This window comes from Opisthocomus hoazin, chromosome 4, assembly GCF_030867145.1.
Source record: "Opisthocomus hoazin isolate bOpiHoa1 chromosome 4, bOpiHoa1.hap1, whole genome shotgun sequence".
Classification (NCBI taxonomy): Eukaryota; Metazoa; Chordata; class Aves; order Opisthocomiformes; family Opisthocomidae; genus Opisthocomus; species Opisthocomus hoazin.
The window spans coordinates 38,724,507-38,746,846 of NC_134417.1; the positions used below are offsets into that span (position 1 = coordinate 38,724,507).

Below are 22,340 nucleotides of genomic sequence, written 5' to 3' on the forward strand. Positions count from 1 at the left end.
ATCAGTAAAACCTGGGAGCTCTGCATTCTAGTGTGCCTTGAGGCTACATATGCAGCAATGCCGATGGCTCAGGTGGAGAGCGTGTGCCATGCCAGGAATGACCACAGTTTGGTTTGTTCCCTTCTCCCATCCAGAGTACAAGAAGAAGTACGGAGAGGAGCATGGCTCGTGCCAGGCGGGGATCGCGGGCTTCTTCACCGAGGTGAGCAGCGATGCACTCACGGAAGGGATGGGGTTGGTGAGTGGCTCTTCTGCCGCATGCCCCGGGAGGGGAGCCCTGGGCACGGCTTGGACAGCAGGCTGAGCACGGAGCGTGGTCCCTTCCTGCCAGCACACAGCCTCCTGCCTTGTCCGGCCTCCTGGACACCTGCATCTTGCACAGCGCCTGCCCAGTGGTTCCTACGTCACATGCATGTGTCTCAAGGTCTGTGGACAAGAATGAGTGAATTGACTCTGGGAAATGTCCTCAGGGAATATTTTTGGTGTGTACATCCCAAAACTTGCATAGAGATGTTTCTGTGTCTAACATTAACTCTGCTTTAAGTGATGACATAAAGCAGTTCTCCCTGAATGGTTTTGTTTATGTATGTGTATATGTGGGTATGTGTATCTATATGAATATTTATATGCACGTACACATACATATACATACATAAGATAAACACTTTTTTTTCAATTCTGCTTCAGTTCTTAATTTCAAAAAGATGGAGAAAAAATAGCATGGTAAAATACATGGTCCAGAGCTGTTCTAAATACAAGACCATATTCTTTCCTGGACAGAAGTCTGTCAGCCATGTTTTAGTTATGTCAAGGGTGAATTTGTTCCCTTATGTATGTATTGATTTTTTTTTTGTAATATTTCAGGGTTCAGTGGGGTATTTACTGGTTAGGTTTTTTTTTTTTTAAGGGAGAAAACAAAAAGCTATTTCAGTGTCAGTGTCCTTGTTACTGTCATGTCAAATGTATACTCACTCCTAATTATATGTGCACTGGTCTGCAGACTTTATTGTCCAGGCTGATATAAGCAGAATAAAGGTGTCCTCTCTAAAATGGCAGAAGGTGATTTCTGAGTAAACAGGGATGGCAGGCAACATTCCTGCAGTGGCACTGTCTGATAACTGGTTGTTCAGCCAGCAGCAGCTGTTTCCTGGTTGTCTGCTCTTTCCAGCCTTTTTCTGTTCCCATGCTTTAAATTCTCCTTTGCTACCCTAGTTCAAAAGATATCTTTGAACTTTCAGTGCTTCAGCCTGATGGCAGCTCACTGAGCAGGAAATGCAGATAAATGGCTTTTTGGGTCAAACAGGCAAGCCCCTACTGTCTATTCAGCGCTGCTGATGCTGGTCGTTCCTGCCGGTAAATGATCTCTTGACCTCAAGGGCATGGCCCTTCCCAAGGAAAAAAGCTATTGCCAAGCACGTCCTGCTCTTTGGTTGGGTTTGCAGTCCTGTCACTGCGTCTTAGGAAAAATCCCTTGTCTAATGTCTTCCCCCGACCGGAACTGGTCACCCGAAAGGATCCTGGGCACAGGAGCATTTTCTCACAACGATGGAGTTCACCCATGGCCTTGCGTTGAACAGAGACATGAGGCAAGGCAGCTGTCCTTGTGTCTTCTCCAGGGATGGAGAACTTACCTTGGATTAATACTTCCCAGGCTTAATTTTGTCCCTTGCTGGAGGTATTTAAAACTGCATCCAGGAGTAAGGTTTCCCCACGAGAATCATAGAATCATAAAATTGGAAAAGACCTCCAAGATCAAGACCAGCCATCAGTCCAACACCACCAAGCCTGCTGAACCATGTCCTGAAGTGCCATATCTACACATTTTTTGAACACCTCCAGGGATGGTAACTCAATCGCCTCCCTGGGCAGCCCATTCCAATGCCTGACCACTGTTTCAGTAAAGAAATTTTTCCTAATATCCAACCTAAATCTTCCCTGACGCAGCTTGAGGCCATCACATCTCGTCCTGTCGCTAGTTACTTGGGAGAAGAAAGCTGGATGCTTTTGGGCAACATTATTGCAGTCTCTCTTGCATGTGAAGTTACCTTTGTTTTTGATTCAAAAGCATTATCCATGAGCACCTACCTTTGAATGCTGGATCAAACTTTGCCTGATTTTTAGTCTTTTAAAATCTTAAATCATGGTGGGTGTCTGTAATGAAATATAGCCAGGTTATCTCTCAAAGAGCAAAACATATCTGATGACAGAGGAGGGCAAAATGTTCCAACCATGATGTGATGCACACCCTGCTCGTTGAGCGCATGGCAGCTCTTTAGCTTCATAATTGTAAAATCAAAACCTTTGTGCTCTATCCTTCACGACTGGTTGGTATAGCATGTCAGCCACCACTGGGGCATGTTCAGTAGCTGAGTGGTGGGTCTGGGTGGGCTGGGCTGCTTCTGTAACTTAGTGGTTGTCTTCAGGTCTTCTGGAGGATGGTTGGGGAAGGCAGCAGGTGGAGAGAGATTTTTGGGAGGACTGTGATAGCAGGGATAAGTTTGATGGTTAGTAAGGCTGAAGGGTGAGGAAGGTCTTCTACTGAAGTGGCAGAACAGCTGAGCAGAAATGGACCATAAAAGGGGAGACCATGTGTTTCTAGACTGCGTGCAGTAACCTCCATGTTTGGGAAGAATACTCTATACATGCACACAGAATAGAGATTGCTGTAGATGGAATTATAATTTGTGTTTTAAGTTAATATCCTGTCCTTTCTCCATTACTGTGTAAAGCAAGAATTTTTGTCCAGTTTTGATTGTAATTTATTTTTTTCCCCATCCTTTCCCCCACACCCTTCTGTTTTTTCCTGTTGTAGGAGCTGGTCATCATGGGGGCACCAGGATCTTATTATTGGACAGGAACTGTCAAAGTACTGAATCTCACTGACAACACATATTACAAGCTGAACGATGATGCTGTAATAGCCAGGCGGTACACATACCTTGGTAAGCAGCTCTCTGGTGCTCACTGTGAGAATGGATCAGTCCAACAACATATTTTAAGGCTTTGTTGCTATAAAGTTGATACCTATTTTTTTTGGGTGGTGTAAAGTATTTTTATGAAAAGTGTGAAAGGAAGAATGTCTGAATTAAAAGGTTACCTACCTGGAAAGAAATGCAAGCAAAGCAGCAGCCAGAATATCCCATTTTTATTTGCTTGTTTTAAAAAAACCTTTGCTATAATTTTTTTTACTGATACAGAAGATGCATTTTGACTGAAAGCAGGCTGGATGGTAGTGGGCCTCCTATATTTCTGCTTTTGCCCCGTGACGGACAAATTATTTGTCATTAGTTAGGCTGTGTGTCTGCTTACACGTGTCTTTAAAATTGGTGCAACACATAATTACAGAATGTATATTGCAGATATACTTTTATTTCAACAAAAATAGCACCACGTAAGTGAGCCTTTGGCAACAGAAAGTGAAAGGATTGGCTACAGGTTTGAGTAATCTTTAATTTAATTGGCTTTACTTGCTCTAAAACCAGCTAATGTCCCAAAGAAACTAAAGTTAAAGGCTTCCACCTAATCCCTGGTGCCTAAGACTGTTGAGACCTAGAGGCATTTCAAACAGTCAGTAGTTTGATATTGTTTGACTAAAGACTTGCACCGACCTCTCTTTTTCCCCTTAACCTTTAGTCTTTAAAAAAATACCACTTGGAAGATGCTGCTTGGCAGTAGCTAAATGAGGAGTGTATACATGTTTAAGGACATAGATAGGACATAAATATATTTTTAAGGACATAAATAGGTTTTGCCACTGATAGACCTGAATTATAGTGTTTACCATGTCGACAAGAGCCTCATCATTTGCAGCAGGAGAGCAAGGCAAAGACAAGACAGCCTTAGAAGGACAGCGCTCCACTCTGTAGTTATTATATATCATTTCAATGTATTAAATAAGAGTGAATGTTTGATCTTCTTTCAAATACAGTCCTCCTTTTTTTGATCTAGCCTCCCATTTATCTTCTTGCCTATACAAAAATCTTTTTAAGCCAGTAACTTCTCTGACCTCTTTGCCTACTGTCCTCCACTCTCCCCCTGCCCTGACCAAAAAGGCACGTCATTTTCCAAGACTTCCTGGGCAGTGATTTTAGCCAAAGGAGGACACTTCTGTCTGTTTGATGTAGGGCTGTCGCTCTCTGATGTGATACTTTCTCTGTGACAATGTGGTCTCTTTGCTCTGTTTGTGTGTGCCTGTTCCTCTTTTACCACTTCCCTTTCTGGACTTGCGGTGACAGATCTTCTCCCTGTATTTGCTTCGTGTGTCTCTCGCTCAGCTCCATGCACACCTTTCTTCTCTCAGCTTTTGGAAGAGTACTGTAGGGCAGACCGTCCCTTCCCACCGCCGTGAGCTTTTGAGCGGAATATTGGCGCATCCTGAGCAGAGTGGTTGTTGAATGCTAACAGTGTGCAGCCCAGGAGGAGCAGTGAAACCCAAGGAGTGCGATCCAGCTGGCTGGCCTGTTTCTTAGGCTCTTCCCTTTCATGATTATTTATTTATTTATTTATTCACTCTTTCCTCTCCCACCCCACCCCATCTCCTGCTCAGGATATGCGGTGACAGCAGGTCATTTCTCTCAGCCGACTACTACGGACATTGTAGGAGGAGCTCCCCAGGATGGAGGCATCGGAAAGGTGCGGCTTTTTGTCGAACAATAATGTGGTTGGATGCAACAGGGCAAAAAAAGTAACGCTGATGCAGTTCCCATGTGTCTGAGAAGCCAAGAGATTTTTGCTTACAGGGTAGTTTTGGAGCACTAAGCAGGGGAGAGGTGAGGTAGTTTGATGAAGTCATCACATTTTCTCAACTTGTCCCTCCTGGTGCCTCATATCCCTCACCTCTCTCTTTCCTCTCCCTCCCACCCAATCCTTACAATAGTTATTTTAGCGAGACACAGGCAACATTTCTTTCACACTGCTTTTGTGTAGGGTTTGTAACATGTAGGTATCACTTAAACCTTGCCTGGAAATGAAAGAACTTGGAAAAGAGAGTTTATCTTCTGCTTGTTTTCTTCATACATTTGACTGTTTCAGTATTTACTTCAGGGTACCATCTCTAATAGCATGGAAAGCCATTTACTAGGCAATTTCCTGTCCCTCTTAAAATTTCATAATATGTTTAATGGATTAGAAACTGGGTTTCTGCCAGCTGTACTTAGAAAACTTGGTGATAGTCTCTTGGGAAGGGAAAAAACCCAGAATTATTTTTCCAGTAGGCATCCGTACATTTGATGTCCCAAAGATGTAAGCAAGTGAATGGCTAGCTGGAAATGGCTGGTGAGCTAGGTGTGCCTGGGGTTCCTGCACTGCTGCCGGGGCAGCCGGCTGAGGGTGAGCACTGTGAGCTTTATACACTTCTGAACCAAAGGTGGAGAAGTGGGACGAGGGAGAGGGAGGGAAGGGATATAAAGGATCTACTTTTGCCCCTCTTTCTTCAAAATCCAATCATTTGAGGACCTGCTGCTGCCATGTTCTTGAGTAGAGATGTCCTGCAGCCCCCTTCCACCCTCCTCCCACTGGCTTCCCTAGGGACGTGAGTTGTAGCGGAGTCATAACAATAAGGAGTGAGAGTTCTCCACTACCAGGAACACTGTCCTTGGTTTAGGCAGATTGCTTTTGGTAGTAACTGTGTACCAGGGTGTAGAAGTGCAAGTAGGGAAAGTGGAATAAAAACAGAGGATGAACTTGGTACAGATATGTGGTCTGGCGTGACTAGGCCGTGCGGGATATGGTAGCAGTACAGTTGCTACTGAGGGTACATGTGCGTGGGAAAGACACAATTTCCTTATCTCAGGTGCTCTGTTATGGCTGCTGCAATGCACCTTTCTTCCAACCTGTGCTCTCTGTGGAACAGATTTAATTTCTGTACAAGGAGGGGGAAAATAACAGCTGCTAACAGGAGATCTATGAGAAAGCAGCTGGCCCTGTAGTTTAAAGACTACTGCTGTAGTTGCAAAAGCTCGTGTTATTCTCCCTTGGCACGGGCTGTTGGTAGCAGGAATGCATGGCAAAGGGGCGATAAGAGGTGTTGAGTAGAGGACATTACACTGAGCAGTCCTGTTGTGCTTTCCACACTCTTTAATAAGCTAATGCTTTCCACTTCCCTGATAGAAAGTAATTAGCATCGTCACACCCTTTTTGTTGAAGGTAAAGCCAAGATACTTAACGAGACTGAGTCATTTCTCCAAAGTCACTGAGAATGTTGTTAGTTAAGACTGGGTTTGGAGTCATGACACCTGGCAAGGTGCTCTCGCTGCTACAAACACACCATTGCAAAACCTAGGGAGTCCCGTGTATCCAGAGCAATTGTCTGCAGTAAATCTGTGCTGTGTTCTCAGCAGAAACAAGCTATGAACTCTGTCTCGCCATCTATTAATAACTGGTCACATATTCAACTATGTCAAGCGCTTGGCTGTGCCACGTGGCCTTGGAAGTAAGGGATCCTCTGTCCTGCAAACTGTGTGAGCACCTGCTAGGAGAGAGCCTGTCAAATGCTGGAGGAGTCTCAAAGGCTGACTGAGCCAGCCTTTCTGCCAAAGGGAGTCCCTTTCTGCAAGCTATGCGTTTTGGGTCTTAAATTTTGATGTAAGATCTGTTACTGAACTCGAATCAATACTTCTGTCCCCAAGAGTTCCTGGTTAAACAGTTTCTCCTGGGGAAACAAGCAATGAGTGGACTATGTTTGAGTAGTTTTCAGGTTTACAGGTTTGATTCAGACAGAACCAATGCGAATGCCTTGGGTGGTCCAATTGGGATTTCTACTCTGGCCTTTGCTGTAGCATTGTGAAGTTTGCAGTGCAGTAGGTGCAGGAGAAGGGAAGGCTGGGTAAGGGAAAGGGAGCAGCGTTACGCCTTCTCAGCCTTTTGCCCTGCTCATTTCCAGGCAGTCTCCAGATACCGCTTGTTTGGGAGTTGAGAAGTTTCTTTACTAGATGCTTTTAAATACTTGCATGTGCACATACGCACATGTGCACCAAAAAAGTAGGTGACAAGATACTATTCAAACATTTCTCATGATAAGAGGCCTGTGATTCATTAGCAAAACAGACAACTCTATGTTTTGTCTGTTAAAGGAAGACTGAGCAATAAAGTGGTCATGAAATTGGATCTTGTCAATAGCCATGGCCATGGTCATCATTTAGATATTATTTAGAAAGCACCAATGCTGCACCATTATGTGCTTCATAGTTAGTATTGGTTAACTTTTTTCTTTTTTCACTTTTCAGGTTTATATTTTCAGAACTGACAGACGATCAGGTTCTTTAATAAAGATTTTTCAGGCTTCAGGAAAAAAGGTGAGCTTTTACGTACATGTGTTTTCTTTTAAGGGATAGAGAAGGGGGAAATAATGGCAGGGTCATCTCAGAGCATGATTTTCATTCCACTGCTTCATGAGTTGTCAAGCAATTTCTGTTCCTTCTTATCCTCCCAGGAGAGCTAAACCTGTTGTGCAGACCAGATGTATGCCGTTTCTCCTGTAGCAGTCATGACTGCAATGTTTACTCAATGCCTATGTGACTGAAATTAAAGGTCTTGCTGAAAATTGTACTAGTGGTTCTCTTTAGCCTTATGCAACTGTAGCAGCGCCTTCTGAGAGGTGGGACGCCAGCTGAGCCTAGATGGCAGAGATTTTCTCTTAGTAGATGTTACTGGGAGATGTGGGTAGCCTGGAGCTTAGTTTAATACACAAAGGCCCAATGTGTCTTTCTGTGTCCTGCTGTGAAGGGGGATATTAGAGTTAGCTGTTTTGTGGAGGAGCGGCTTCATTGCCTCAAGAGATGATGATTTCCCCCTTCCCACCATGAATCAGGCCTGCATTTTTCTCTTACCACTGGTGTCTTATAGCTAAACGACTCCCTCCCATGAAATTTACTGAATGCTAGCGTGATCCAGCTCCCCCTGTGCAGTCTTGTGTTTGAGTGGGGAACAGCTTGTGTTCTTCACTGGGAGCTTGCTGGAGATGTGTTGCAGGGGAAAAGAAGTAGATAGTATGTCTGACTGTAGGTAACAACAAAAAGATGTCTTAATTAGGAATAACACAGCGAGGAAATGATACCCTTTATCTGTTGCCTGTGTTCTCCTGGAAGGACAGGAAATACAGAGGAAAAAAGTTAGTGGTGGCTTCTGGCTCTAGGAAGATCTGCCACCCTCAGAAGGATCTAAACTGTTTGACTGTGTCATCAAGTTGGGAGTGTTAGCATGTTTTGTTACTTTTTCCCAACAAAACACAGTTGCAGTCTTTAAAAACATGCTTGGAATAGGGGAAAACTGCAAGGATGTGGAGATGGATGATGTGACTTGTATATTAGGGCCTCTCCAAAACTTGTCTTTCTCTCCACTAGCAGAATTGCAGACATCTTGAAAGGAAAAGACCTCCCAGTTCATCCAAGGCATCTCCTGTGTTTGATTGCTTCCTGTTAATTTATTTCCCTGTTGACTTTTTAATGTCCCTAAGGATGTGCTCCTGGAGAACTATTCCTCAGCCTAATAAACAGAGCTATCAGGAATTTTCCAGGTCTCAGCCAAAAACTTTCATTTTTCAATTTAATTGTGTTATTCTTATATGTAACTTAACTAATCAAGTATTTACATCCTTCAAGTACTTCTAGGCTGTCATCTCCTCCTTCTCTGTTAGCATCTGTCTTCTACAAATCCTCTAAAATCCAAAATGAGAATTTTATTTTAAAGAGAAGGCTGCCCTAAATCACCCTTTCTTTGTTTTGTGATTGGAATATAACCAGACATGCTCAGCAATGAGCACTGCCTGGAAATGAGCTCTCACAAAATGCTGCGTCCTTCGCAGTGGCGTGAAAGTTCATTGCTCTGACATTCTTGTTAGGAAGGTGTTAAAAGCAGGCCTGTTTCTTTCTTCCCTTTTTTGTTGCTGGAGGCTGAACTAGGAAATCAAATGCAAACAAGAAAAAAGAAAATGCAGTGCTTTGTTACAAACGTTAAGTGCGCAAACTTCAGGTTCTCACAGCACCATGAACTCACCCACGCTGCAGACGTACCATGTTGCAGTGAAGTAAATAATAGCCTTTTCCTGAAAGCTGCCTGAATACATAGTGAAATGCTTTTCATAACTTTCGCTCCTTACCCATGAGAAATTTGTTTTAAAACCTTAGTGGATTAAAAAAATAAACAAATAAAAAATCCTCAAGGGAACTTCAGCTACAAAATAACTGGAATCAAATGATGTTTGAGGTCTGACCTTAAACCCACACAAACACAAAAATCTGAATTACAAGCTGAAACTCTATCCTTAACTCACCCCACTATATATATTTAGCAGCTTTTAAATGTTATGGACTGCACAGAATAGGGTTGCTGCTGCCCGTCTAGCATGCCCAGTAGCTCTGGCTTGTGCATCTAAACTTCTCAGGTGTGGAAGGCTGTGGGTCAGAGATGCGCAATGAGGAATGTAAAAGCATGTGAGAAATGTGATTCATTCTTTTTAACCTAAATAATTATTTCTGTAAGCTGTTTTTCCTGCTATGTAAACAGCTCTCATTCAAATAAGAAGCGGTATCTTTTTTTTTTTTCCTTTGGAAGTCGCTTTTGAGTCTGTGGTTTGTAGTTGGTCTCAAAAAGTATGCCTTGTGGTTCCTTAGCAGAAGTGGATGAAATAAGGGTGGAATATCACTCTTGCTTTTGGTTTCTTGTTTGTGTTTAAATGTGTTTTGAAATTCCTAATGTGGGTGCCGGTTGGGAGATTGTTAGCATTTAATGTTAATCCGTATCAAAAATTATCTAATGAAATTAATGTATTTCTTAAATTTAAGCAATTAAGTTTTATCAAGCAATGATGACTGGAGATCGAAAGTGGCTTAGGTTTTTTGTGTAACAACTGAAAAGCTTTTATTGAAAGTCTTCTTTCTGTGTCAACTCACCTGCCTGTATGCGACAAAAAGGCTGTGATCAAAACCCACAGCCAGTACTGCTGTTTGAAGGTGACTGATACAAATGGATACAGATAGAGCAGGGGAAGATAGTTCACAATCAAGAGGTAATTTTACATGCCTATTTTCATAGATAGCCTACCCCTTGCCTATTTTTCTTTTTTCTTTATTTATTTAAGGTACCCCCAGAAGATCTGTGGTACTCAACTTCATGTTGCTTTAGGAGTTCTGGCACTGGGCGTGAATAATCACTGGCCAGGTCTCGGTTTAGGAAACTTATTTCGTCCCTTCCTGGTTTTAAGCATTTGGCAAGTGAAAGCTAGTCTAAGAAAGCTCTTTAAGTGTCTCACTTAAGCGTGTCCCAGGGTATAAATTTTATTCTGTTGGTGAAACATCCAAGCTGATGCACTGTTACAGTAAAGTGTTTAATTCCTGCCAGAATTATCCCCTAAGTTTTCTCTGTAGGAGTGCTTGTGAGTGATAAAGCAGCAAGTCATCATTTGAAATTAAAAAAACCCCAACAAACGCCTAAATGACTTCCTCCTGTGTGTGGGCAGATACTGAATGCTTTGTTGTGACTCGGCTTGGTTGCAGATGGGCTCTTACTTTGGCTCCTCCTTATGTGCAGTTGATCTGAACTCTGACGGGTTGTCAGACCTGCTGGTCGGAGCACCTATGTTTTCTGAGATCAGAGATGAGGGTCAAGTCACAGTCTATATCAACAGAGGAAACGTGAGTATCTCCAGGAGATGTCTTGGTAAGGGACGAGGGCGTGGGTCCGGCAGGGTAACGTTAATGTCCTTCTAGCACTGCATGATGAAACTCGATGTCTCAATTAGTGGGGCTCTGGATGTCTCTAGCAGTGCATGAAGTCAAGGAAAAATCATCTGGTATCATGGTTTCCAAGACACTAGCCCACATTCATCACAGAGCTGCGAATCTTTCGAGGAGGTCTGGGAAAGTTTCTGGTTTGATGTTGAAACTTGGTGGTATTTGTGGCTTTATGTGAATTTGATGCCAAAACCAAGTAAGAGTCAGCAGCTTTGAATGAGTTTCCTTTGTGTTTTGGGTGGTCACTAGGACCTACAAATCAGAACACATATGTCTGTGGATTTAGGAGACCTTGTGAAGAGAAACCAGAAAATGAATTCCTGTTAACTTTACATTATGGCCCATATATAGACTTTAGGGGAAGTTCTTATCAACTGGTACTGTTGGATTTCACATGACCCAACAAAAGTCTTGCAAAAGTCTGAACTTTCTTGCAACAGCAAAACAAGATTATTCTTATGTTGTGTTTATTGGAAAAAGATGGTTGCTTATGTATTTTTAAATATTTAATGTTCAGGTCCCAAACTTGCTGTCTCAAAGGAGGAGTTGTTATGGACTAAAATGAAATTGGCTTGCTTCGTCAGTATTTTGTGAACTTTAATGTATGAAGTTTGTTTATACTAGACTTAACATACACCACAAGGCCTATGAGCAGCATCTGAGAGACTTCAGAATTGCTTTTGGTGTAATTTTGTTTTCTGTTATGACTCCTCCTTTAAATGAGCTTTACTATTTCAGTTTGATCCACAAGCTGTTCCATTTCTTACATTGCAGTGTTGCTGCTGGGTCCTCGGGTTAGGGTCCAGAATGCCAAGCAGATAATAGCCAATGTTTCCTGCTCACAGAGAGAGCGTGCATGAGTTAATTTTTATCTTTTATAAAACAATCAAGAAGCTAGTAGGAGTTTCTTATACTCCTGCAGAAATAATTACTTGCAGGACCAATGGCTTGCAGAATTGTGGGTTTTATTTTGAGGTTTGGACATTTTAAACTCTGGTTCTGCAAGCACCAATGCTTAAGAGGTTGTTGCAGCGGATCAGAGAAAACTGCATTATAATCCAAGCGTGCATAGTGATACTAGATTTAATACGTGTCTATTTTGCCCTTTACTGTGAGGACTGCAAAGAACTGAGTTGCACATGCAGGCCTGCCTGTCTGCTCTCTGTTGTGTTTCAGTTTCATTGTGTGGGATTTTCTTAAAGTCAGCAACGCCCTGCAGCCGAGAAAAAGATTTTATTTCATGTTCCAGAGGGCAGTTTACTCTCATTCACAAAGGAAGCAAAAACAAAGTAAAACAACCCTGGAGATGGGTGCAGGGTTAGATTGCATAACTAAATTTTGTTTTCTTGTGGAAATATTCCTTTCCCCTTGAGGGAAGACTGCAAGAAACTAAAGCTTATGTATCTGACCAGAAAGTGGGTGGGCAAGAAATACCAGATCCATATAAGGCTTCTCATGGCATAGGAGTACAAAGCTGCTTTATTCTGAACTTTCCTCTGTCTTTATTGCATTAAGTCCCTTTCCTTATTCTTCATTTCAGAAGGCTTTTTGGGGACTTTGCTTTAATCTTTCTGTCCAACACTTAAAAAGTTTTCAAATCCAATTGCCCAAATGTTCTTTGCTTAGGGGAAAATTCTCCTTAACTTGCTGGGTTTAGCTGAATAAGCCCAAACTGAGGGTTTCACCCCTCGGATGTAATCTGCAGTAGAGCAAGCTCTGGGCTGTTACATTTTAGGCATTTGGAAACCTTCATGAGCTCACCAAGCCCCCTGACTGCATTTTGTTACATCACTGAGTTATCATTTAGTTAATTTAGCATTTTAGTTAGATCACTCAGGAGCTCCTTTTTTTCTCCCCCTTAAAACTAAAAGACAGAAGATGGTTAAAAAACCCAAGTAAATTAGATTTTTGGTGCCCAGGCAATCCGTGTGCAGTGAGGGCAAGAGTCAGGCTGCAGCCCTGCCCCAGGTGCTTCCCACAGCACATGGGCAACTCCCGCTGGGAGCGCTCACCTCGTCCAGGGCTCACACCATTTGCATGATCCTGTTTTATTTCCTGCTTGTTAGGGAGTGCTGGAAGAGCAGCTTGTCCTGGAAGGTGATGGCGCCTACAATGCACGCTTTGGGGAGAGCATGGCCGCCCTTGGCGACATCGATGACGATGGATTCCCAGGTCAGTGTAATTTCCTCCTGAGCCATTTCCCTGGAAATGCCAGCAGGGCTGGCGGTACTGCCGGTCTCCTTGCATGACTGGTGCCACGTGGCATCCATTGCTCTTCCTTACGCTGAGGATAAATATGGTTGTGTAGGATTTGTCTGCTAAAGCCTTTTGTAGCTGATTGCCCTTAATGTGATTTTAGTCTATGTCCATGCAGCTTGCACCCCAGTCTCATTAGCTTTGCTTTCCTTGCTGTTGCGTTTTCTTCTTCCCTGTACGGTTTATAAAAGGCTTTAGACACCCACACCCTGAACCAAGCAGAGGCCAATGTCTCATTTCTTTCTTCTTTCCCATTTCCTTATGTCTTCAAGCCTTTCCGATTTGTTGACATAATCACGTTTATTATCATCAAGTGTAATTAAGAAGTAGCTTCTCACTCCTGATAGCAGTTACTCTATTAATAATTTCTCTCCTTTGCTTTTTTCTACCCCTGCTCCTTTCTCAGGCTGCTCAGGGTGAGGCCCCATGCTGTGATAGCAGTAGGTGAGAGCAAAGTATTGATGCTGGTGCCTTTTCTGCCCTGATTTCTGGCAGCGCAAGTTAAGGACTTCCAAACAAAAGCTGACTTACTCAGTGTGTGCCTGCATTTATTTCGTACGGGCCACTCAGGGTGCAGTATCCCATTAAGCCTAACCCAACCTCATTGCAGGTTGCTCTTACAAATGGTGGGCATGCTCTTCCTCTGCACTTGGACATGCATTTGTGCGTTCTTGCTGCTGCTCGTGGGTCAGGTGTGGTGATGGAGAAACTGCAGAGTGAGTTGGATCTGTCTGTGGGTATGAAGCCACTGGGAAAAGTTTAATTTTAGCAGCTGTGTAGTTGCTAGATCCAACTAGGAAAGAAGAATGTGAGGTGGGATCAATTCTTCTGCAGGAGTTTGCAGTTAAGGTACATCAAATGTAATTTGAAAGTGCACCCTCAACAGCCTTTTTTATTTCCTTCCTATCCATTTAGTATACCCAGCCTGATTTTGGAGCCTTGAATATTCAAACAAACCTAACTGTAGTGCTACAATAAATGTTTTACCGATGCTGTCTTGGTTCAGAAAGCTGATGTTCCTCTGGGTTGGAGATTTAGATATGAAGGGATTCTAAATTAACTTTTTGAGCATGGTTGCTGGTTAATAAACACACATTTTCATACAACCATGTGCTTCTAATTAGGCACAACATAGCCACATGTGTGTACAAATTCGTATAGATTTGTATATTTTTTGAACTTTTATCTTAACACGAGGTCTTCATTAACTCAAACAAGTTCCTTCTAGCCAGGTTCACGTGAGCTGCTGATCATCTTCATCACGGGGAGCTATTTTCTTATGGATAGCTGACTTCTAAAATTGGGAAAAAGTTGGATTAATGGAATAGAGTGTGAAATGTTTATAATCTGTACTGTTTTTCAGATGTTGCCATTGGAGCGCCTAAGGAGGATAACTACATAGGAGCAGTGTACATTTACCATGGGGACACCAATGGTGTTGTGCCTCAGTACTCTATGGTATGTGCCGCTGTCATTTACGATACCTATCTGAAGTCACTTTCCCAGGGCCTGCAGAAATAAACCATATTTAGGGGTCTCTTTATAGGTAGCCTCATCATAGCTCTACATCCTTTCCTCAGTTGTGGTTTGAAGATAGCTTCTCTCAAAGTTTGTCCATATCTGTGCCGTAGGGTAGAAATATGTTAGTCAGGAGAGATTTTTCCATCTTGTGTTACAGTTAACAGCTGTAGCTTCCTTGGAACAGGCTGCCCGAGGAGGTGGTAGAGTCACCATCCCTGGAGGTGTTTAAAAACCAAGTAGATGTGGCACTTCAGGATATGGTTTAGTAGGCATGGTCGTGTTGGATGGATGGTTGGACTCGATGATCTTAGAGGTCTTTTCCAACCTATGATTCTATGATTCCTTCTTGAAGCAAATGAAGTCTTGGGGTTTGAATGTCAGTTTTTAGAGATTGTTCTGCTGCAGAGGAGAAACGAAAACCCTGGAGAGGTTGAGCATACAAATTATGGGGAGACCAGTGGGGCTTTGGGAGGCTGCACTTTCTTCCTGCAGAAGCAGGCTTAGTGAGAAGGAAGAGGTACTAAGTTTTCTTTTGTGGCCCACAGAAGCCTCTTTACCTGTCTTGTTAGCCCTCTCCTTGTGATGTGACAATATATCACAAGGCTGTTGTTGGCTGCCATTTCCCTGACCATTATTTTGCAGGAAAATCTCAGCTAGGATATGCTATAGCATCTTGTGCAGAGATGACACAGTGCAATTTAGCTACTGTAGCCAGGCAGTAGAGAAGATAAATCTATGCTTGTGCGGCCAAACATGTGTCCCCTAGTCTCTGTCTAGCACATTTCTTTGTTTATAGCGTCTGAATCTTCCCTCCCTCTGTGTGTTTGAAATTCTGATCTTTTTGTTTTGTTGCTGGGTGGGATCCCTCACAGTAAATCAGTTTATGCAGAATTAAGGAGTTTAGTGGTTATATTGGAGACTCTTCTAACAGACCATAGAAGTTTAGTCCTTCTTCCTTTTATCATGTATGTGCCATGTGCTGCTTTTTAGAAGAAAGGAAGTTAAATGACTCTTTATGGATACTTCTAAAATGCACTAATGTGTGGCATGTGGAGGATTCTGCCCATTTCTTGCTGTGAGCCGCTGATTTGGGAGGTTCTCTGGCTGTTGAAAAGCCTGGAGCTTTCCAGCTCTCACTGAAAAGGATCAATTGATTTTGGGTGGGATTTTTTTTGGTCATTCATGGGAAAATGTTGCATTTTTGAAAGAGGTCAGATCAGCAGGGTTGGGAGTGAAACATCCTGCTGGTGATCTCTCCCTCCCCATTGGAGCAAGGCCAGCAGACATGGCGCGTGCCTTTCTGCTCGGTCAGTGGGACAAAGCCCAGCTCAAGAGGGTGGCAGGGTACCATGGTTGTTGACTCTTGATGCCATTCCTATCGTTGTCCCACGTCCTGAGGCCACCGAGGGGGCACAACTTACAGGTAGTGTCTCTGTGCCATTTCCCAGTGTCTGCTGCAGGGCACCAGGCACACCACTGGTTCATCTCCTACGTGCAACCAAAAAAGCTGTGTAACAGCTTCAGCTCTTTACCTACCTGCCCTGGATTTGAACCCAGAGGTGAAAGACTTTTTGTATCTTATTACTATACCCCTGAGCCATCTTAATGCCTTGGATTTCCTTTTTTAAATAAGCTGAGAGAGGTGGAGGGGGGTCCTGCAAGGTATATGTTTTCACCCTTTTCATTTTGTTAGCTTTCCTCACTGCCTTTTATTGATTTAAATTGCTGACCAGTGTTGTTCCCTTATGTCCCTTCAGCAGCTTTAGTGGTGGCTATGAGCAGGAGCAGCTTAATTGGCTTGGTGACCTGCTGTTTTCATTCATGGCACTTAAAAGCAGACCATCGTTATACCTCTGCCTACTAGGCTGTAATAGCCTGCAGATGTCCACTGGGATGTTTGCAGGCGGGATTTACCACCCTAACTGGGATCCTCCAACAACATGATGCAAGTGTAATGTGGGGAGGAAGTTACTCCCAGTTGTCTTAATCTTACCTGCCCACAAGTAGGAAAAGGAGATCTGTGCATGGTGGAGCGCTGGTTTCCCTTTAAACTGGTTGTCAGGACTGTAGGATATCTTCCCCTCAACTTGTCTTTTTTTCCATGAATTTCCTGTCTGACCTTTTGTCCAATGTTATGTCCTTTTATGGGAGGGCCAGGAAGAGCTGATCACATGTCACAAGCTGTGGAGCACCACCACCAGCCTCGAAATTGCTTTGTGAGATACGTTTCCTCTGTCTGTAACTTCTGCAGTCAGAGGTTGGTTTGAGTTCAGGTCTTGCACTGGTGGTCCAGAATAATGAGTGAGAGCTGGGAGACATCTGATTGATGCCTTTGAAAATCAGATTTTGATATATTAGTTTTCTTCAGTCAAAGGCATTTACAATTCAGACCTTTTAAAGACAGTTTTTGTGTTAGTAATTAAAAGAAAGAAGCTATGTTAAAAGTTAATTGTCTTTGCGTTGGGGAGACAGAAATGAGATGCAGCTTCCAAACTGACACAAAATACTGCATAATAGCTGATGGAAACCAGAAGTTCCAAGTGGGATGAAAATTAATCATTTTGACTTTGAGTATGCTGGATGTCCAGGATTTTCCATTTCAATTATTATTAATTTTGTTAAGATGCTGCTCAAAACTTTTGTTTACAGAAATCAAGGTAATGAAGAAAAAAAAAAAAAAAAGAGAAAATCTCTAGGGTGCAGTTAAATTCCTCCCCCCCCAGAAATCTGTTTGATGTGTTCTGTATTTGGCTTGGGTCTGCACGAGGGTTGTTGCGCAGGTGTCTGTTTTAATCCAAGTCACCACTGCCCTCCTCCTAGCCCAGAGCAGGAGGGCTTCCTGCAGTCGGCAGCCTTCCTGCTCGGGGCTGCGCGGGTGAAGGGCGAGCTTGCAGATGTGCGGCACTCCCCACCCACGGAAAAGAGCCCCGGTGACCATGAAAATCAGGCTTGAAGGTTTTTTTTTGGTTTTTCCTTTTTTTTTTTTTTTAGAGGATTCTTTGTATTACTGACTGATTTTACTCGTGTGTTTTCCGCTGCAGAAGCTCTCTGGGCAAACAATAAACCCGATGCTGCGAATGTTCGGCCAGTCTATATCAGGGGGAGTCGATATGGATGGCAATGGTTATCCAGGTACGTCCGCTACTCTGGCAGTGAGAGCACTGGGCAAATGCAGCAGCAGGCTGAGAAAACAGTGGAGCTGGTCGTTTCCAGGTTGCTGGTTCCAGCGATTGTGGGAGGCCCTTGAAGCTGAGCATTTTCTTCCTTTTCCCACTGTTTGAAGCTCCAGATAAGAATCTGAGCCAATTGCTTGTTTCGGGTCTTTGGGCAGTCATGATGAGGGACTGAGGTGTTAAAGAAGAGGATTTCATTATCTGGCCAAGGTTATAAGTTGGCTGGAAGTTGCCCAGTCATGACGATAATCTTAAAAAAAAAAAAAAGTCGACAATAACATAATAGTAATAATAAAAACTAAACAATGAATTAGAAGTGAATTAATGTCACAGACATAATTCTCCATTTATAATACTTATGACCACCTGGCTGATTTAAATCAGAAAAATGCTTTTTTTATATATATGCTCCGTAATTTGCCAGTGGACTTGAGGGAACTGAATTGTGTGCCTCCTTTGTAACTGTCTCAATGTTACAAAAATTTCAGATATGACCGTTGGAGCCTTCTTGTCAGACAGTGTGGTACTTCTGAGGTGAGATCACTATCTGTTTCATCCACTGTTGTCTTCTTTTTGTGTCTGTTTTCTGTTTATATCTTATGTGGTCTAAGTCCTCCACCACTCCAATTTTCTCCCTAGTTTATTGTGGTCAGAAGAAGCAATCTGGATTACTTTTTAAGCAGAACCTTAGACATGGATATTGTCAAAGAATGCACAGTCTAATTTAAACAGTGTAGTGAGGGATGACAATACGTAGGACTCCCAGGGCCATGAACGAAACAAAGGTTTGGAGCCAGAAGGAGATGTGTTGTGTCTTAGTGCCTTCTAGAAAGGTTGCTCTGAATTTGTGAGAAGGCTTTTTTATTGTTCTTACATTTGCATAAAGTAAATAAATTATGATTGAAGGGAATGCAGTTGAGCAAAAAGCCAGCTGTGTGTGATGCCAGGATGTCATTTTGCAAGTTATAATGGGACGCAGAATGAAATAAGAGTCTGCAGGGAAATGAAAGACGGAGATGTTTGCAGTGCACACAGGATCTGGGCTGCTGTTTCGAGTGTATGAATTAAATCCAGTTGCTTGTTTCATCTGATGGAGAGAGGTGTGACAGCTTGGTCCACCAGATTATGCAGGTGGAGAGTAGGAATGGGCTTGAGATGCACAGACCTGGGGAAGAGAGTGGGAAGTTTGAATCTGGCCAGTAGCTCTGTTACATTTGTTAATATTTAAAGGAAAAATCCAGTCAATACCTAGATGTCATTAGAAGTGGAAGTCACTAGGGACCCCTGCATCTTACTGAAAGATACAGGGATGTGGTGAGACAGGCAAGACAAACGCTGGAGCTGCAGAACAGACATGCCAGCCTGCTTCCTGTTCAAGGCAGGAAAAACTGGGCTCTGTTTCCATTCGAATCAGTTAAACAAAACAAAAAGAAAAAGGAGAGGGAGGAAAAAATGCTCTTGATGATCAACGTGGCAGGTGGTCAAGTCTTGTAAAGAACTTCCTGTTCCTTCATCATGCATACAGAGGAAGCCAATTGCTGCTTCTGTGAAAAGGTTTTGCCATGCCCCAGATGGGATTTTGCAGCCCCACATCTCTGAAACCGTTAGAAAAAAAGTTGCATTTTTCTGCCGCGTCGTTGTTACTTGCTGGCGGGGCCAGGCAATCGGAAAGGCTTGCTGTGATGTTTAAAACAACATCCATCGCAACACCGTGGTGACCTCTGTCCACGCGTTCAGTCATGCTTGTGCGTTTCAGAGGAAATTAGTGCATTGCCGACTGACTTTGTGGGCAGCCTGATTAATTGCTGCTACTGCAAATTTATAGCATCTCCCTCTTGCTGTTTAGATTCAGATTAGGATAAAGAAATCAGCTTTTTCTTTCCCCCACTCCTCACCCCTCCAGAGCCTTTGTGAAGTCCTTTGGCCAAAAACAAGAAATGTTTTGCCAAGTGATATTAAAGGCTTTGGTGGAAGCTGCGGTGACTTGGGGCGGATCGTCGTCGTTCTATTGCTCGCATGTGTGAATGGACGTTTGACAGATGCATGGGATTTTTTTCCCAGTGAATAACCAAGTGAGCTAATGTTAAGGAAAAATCACACAGTGCATCATGGCTGGAGAAATACTTTTTTCTAGGAGAAATATTTTTCTAGATCAGTTATAGCATTTACTCTTTTATCTTTCCTCAAGCATTTGAAAAGAGTTTTTTTCCAAGGTGTGAAATGATCCTAGGAAGCTCACTCTTTTTCCTCCTTTTTGCCCTCATTACTGTATACATTTCTAGGGTTAGCATTGATCTTCATCCTCCATCTCAAAAGGCAAACTTGCACTGTTATTTCGGGCTGTGGTAAAAGAGTCTGAGCAGTTGTCTCGGAGATTGATGTGAAGCTTGTTCCAGTCGATATGTATTAGGTGTAACCACAATCCCTGCTCTCTTCTCCCCTCTCTCCCTTCCCTCTAAATTAAGTGGCTTGTGGAGTGAGAGTCCTGAAGTGGTTTGCTCATGTGGTCTGTCCTTGCACGGCTGCTGGGACTACCTTAGAAGTGAATCTGCTGGTTGCTGCACATTTTTTTTACTACTAGAGTTGGTTTTGGAAGAACATGTTCATGTTGAACATGCACAGAATTGAAACCACAAAGAATAACACTCAGTGAATTTTTGGGCAGAGGTCCTGTGCTGGGGACGGCTCAGGAGAGCCTGGGTTTCTGGGCTGCTTTTCCCAACCAAGCTGGTGGGACTTCTGTGTTGTGTGAGAGAGGAGACCCACCTAGGCCCTGATGGCACTCAGCTGGCTCTGCGATTCTGGCCGAGATTTTCTTCAGCCAGGAACAGTCATAGCAATAACCTGGTGTCAGAGTTGCAAGGGTAGAAAGCTTTCATTCACAGTGCACTGGGTAACTCCTAAAGCAGAGTTCAGCAGCATGAAAGAGTAGTCAATCCTTACCACTCACTGGAATGGAATTAGCCACACGTTCCCTCCTCCAGAAAACATGAACGTGGTGTCTGTTGTCCCTCTTATACTGTCAGAAATATTATGTATGAATCCATCTCCTTCCCCTCTGTTCCCTCCTTGACTTTCAGGTCTCAAATTTGACTCTAAACCATTCTTTGGAAACCTAAGGTCTCTGCCTACCTGTTCCTCACCATCCAGGCTGCTTAGCAAGCAGTCTCACTTGCATGAGCTTGTTGTCCTTGGTTGCCATTGTGCTAATTTTGTTACCCTCTTCAGTCATCAGTAAAGCTTTAAGCAACTTTTGCTGGAGTTTATTATTCTTCTTATATATTATCAGTTTCCCCAGCTGCCTGCCTGCGGTCTGCATCTGAGCACTGAACTGCAAGTTGACGCTATGGTTTTCATTCAGGCACTAGTAGTCCTTGCCAGCTAGGTCAAGTGCTAATTTGTCTTACAGATCAAATGCACTCTCTTATTTTTTATGTCTGCTTGAAATTGTGCAGTTTAACAAGCTTACTTTATTTTCCTTTGTCTGAGAACTTCTCTCTGAACGATCACTCAATTCTACTTCTCTGTTGGCCTCCAGGTCCAGGCCTGTCATTACCATGGACGTCTCCATTTTCCTGCCCGCGTCCATCAATATCACAGCTCCTCAGTGCAATGACGGCTTGCAGCCAGTGAACTGCCTCAATGTCACAGCATGCTTTCGCTTCAGTGGCAAGCGTGTTCCTGGAGAAATAGGTAAGGTACCTGCGCCAGCCCTGGGCAGGGGCACACTAGCAGTTTGACCTGGAGTCGAGGGCTCTGTTTGGATTCAGTAAGAGAACTTCCATGTGAAATAAGTTGTTTCCAAGTGAGCTGGGCTATACAATTCTGGAAAGTTGGAGGTTTGCTGGGAACTTTCATGGGCATGTTTTTACCTTCCCATGAGGCTGACCGTAATACTGGGGCAGTTTCTTCCTCAGTGAGAAGAGGGAAATGTGTCCTTAGGCTTACTGCATGACAGCGAACACGTAAGCAATTGATGCTTTGTAAGTTCATATTCCCTGTTTAACTGTTGATAACACATTTCTGTATCCATATCCTCTATCAGTTTTATCAGAAAGCAGGTGTGGGTTGCTCTGGATTAATAGTTTTTGAAAGTCTACAAGGAGCTCTTGGAACAGAGCCCTATAAATCTGAATTCCTACCAGACATGAGCAAATCCTTTTCTGTGCATCACTTTACCTGTCTGTAAAATGATTATGAATAGCCCAGTATTTTACTGATGGCAAGAATACCTTCCAAGTTAGTTAGTCCTGGTAAAACACATGGGGCTTCTCGGGTGAATGGAATTGTGTAAGGTCTGGAACTGTGCAAGCTTTTATGTCTTGGCTGCATTAAAATATTACTTATGTCTTTTACATCCCAATGTTTAGAAGTCTTAGATATTGTATGAAGTGGTATGGGATAGATACAGCATTTCTAAATATTCTAAGGTCTAGGTTTGTTTAATTCAGCTGTGATGTTTTGCCTTTGCCATGCTTTAGGCATGGCAGAGGGCTTGCAGTGTGCTGCTAGGGAAGGTACCTCAGCCTCCCAGTGTGCTGCGTCTCTGCCTCCTCCTGCTCTGTGCCCTAGCCTTTCTGAGCTGCTAACTGAGAAGGGTGAGAGTTGCATCTGTGCAACCCGGTATTCAGAGCCTGCTGCAATATTTGGATTTTAAATGAGT

General features: G+C 43.2%; 1 protein-coding gene across 1 annotated transcript in view; it reads left to right on the forward strand.

Moving 5' to 3' along the window:
* Positions 1 to 22,340, forward strand: part of ITGA9 (integrin subunit alpha 9) — a 233,050-nt gene that overhangs the window by 27,416 nt on the left and 183,294 nt on the right. The window contains exons 5-14 of the mRNA XM_075418633.1: positions 135 to 202; positions 2,813 to 2,942; positions 4,547 to 4,632; positions 7,224 to 7,292; positions 10,491 to 10,628; positions 12,794 to 12,899; positions 14,347 to 14,441; positions 17,546 to 17,636; positions 18,166 to 18,211; positions 21,216 to 21,370. Coding sequence (XP_075274748.1) covers positions 135 to 202; positions 2,813 to 2,942; positions 4,547 to 4,632; positions 7,224 to 7,292; positions 10,491 to 10,628; positions 12,794 to 12,899; positions 14,347 to 14,441; positions 17,546 to 17,636; positions 18,166 to 18,211; positions 21,216 to 21,370 — 984 coding nt within the window. The remainder of the gene's footprint in view (positions 1 to 134; positions 203 to 2,812; positions 2,943 to 4,546; positions 4,633 to 7,223; positions 7,293 to 10,490; positions 10,629 to 12,793; positions 12,900 to 14,346; positions 14,442 to 17,545; positions 17,637 to 18,165; positions 18,212 to 21,215; positions 21,371 to 22,340) is intronic.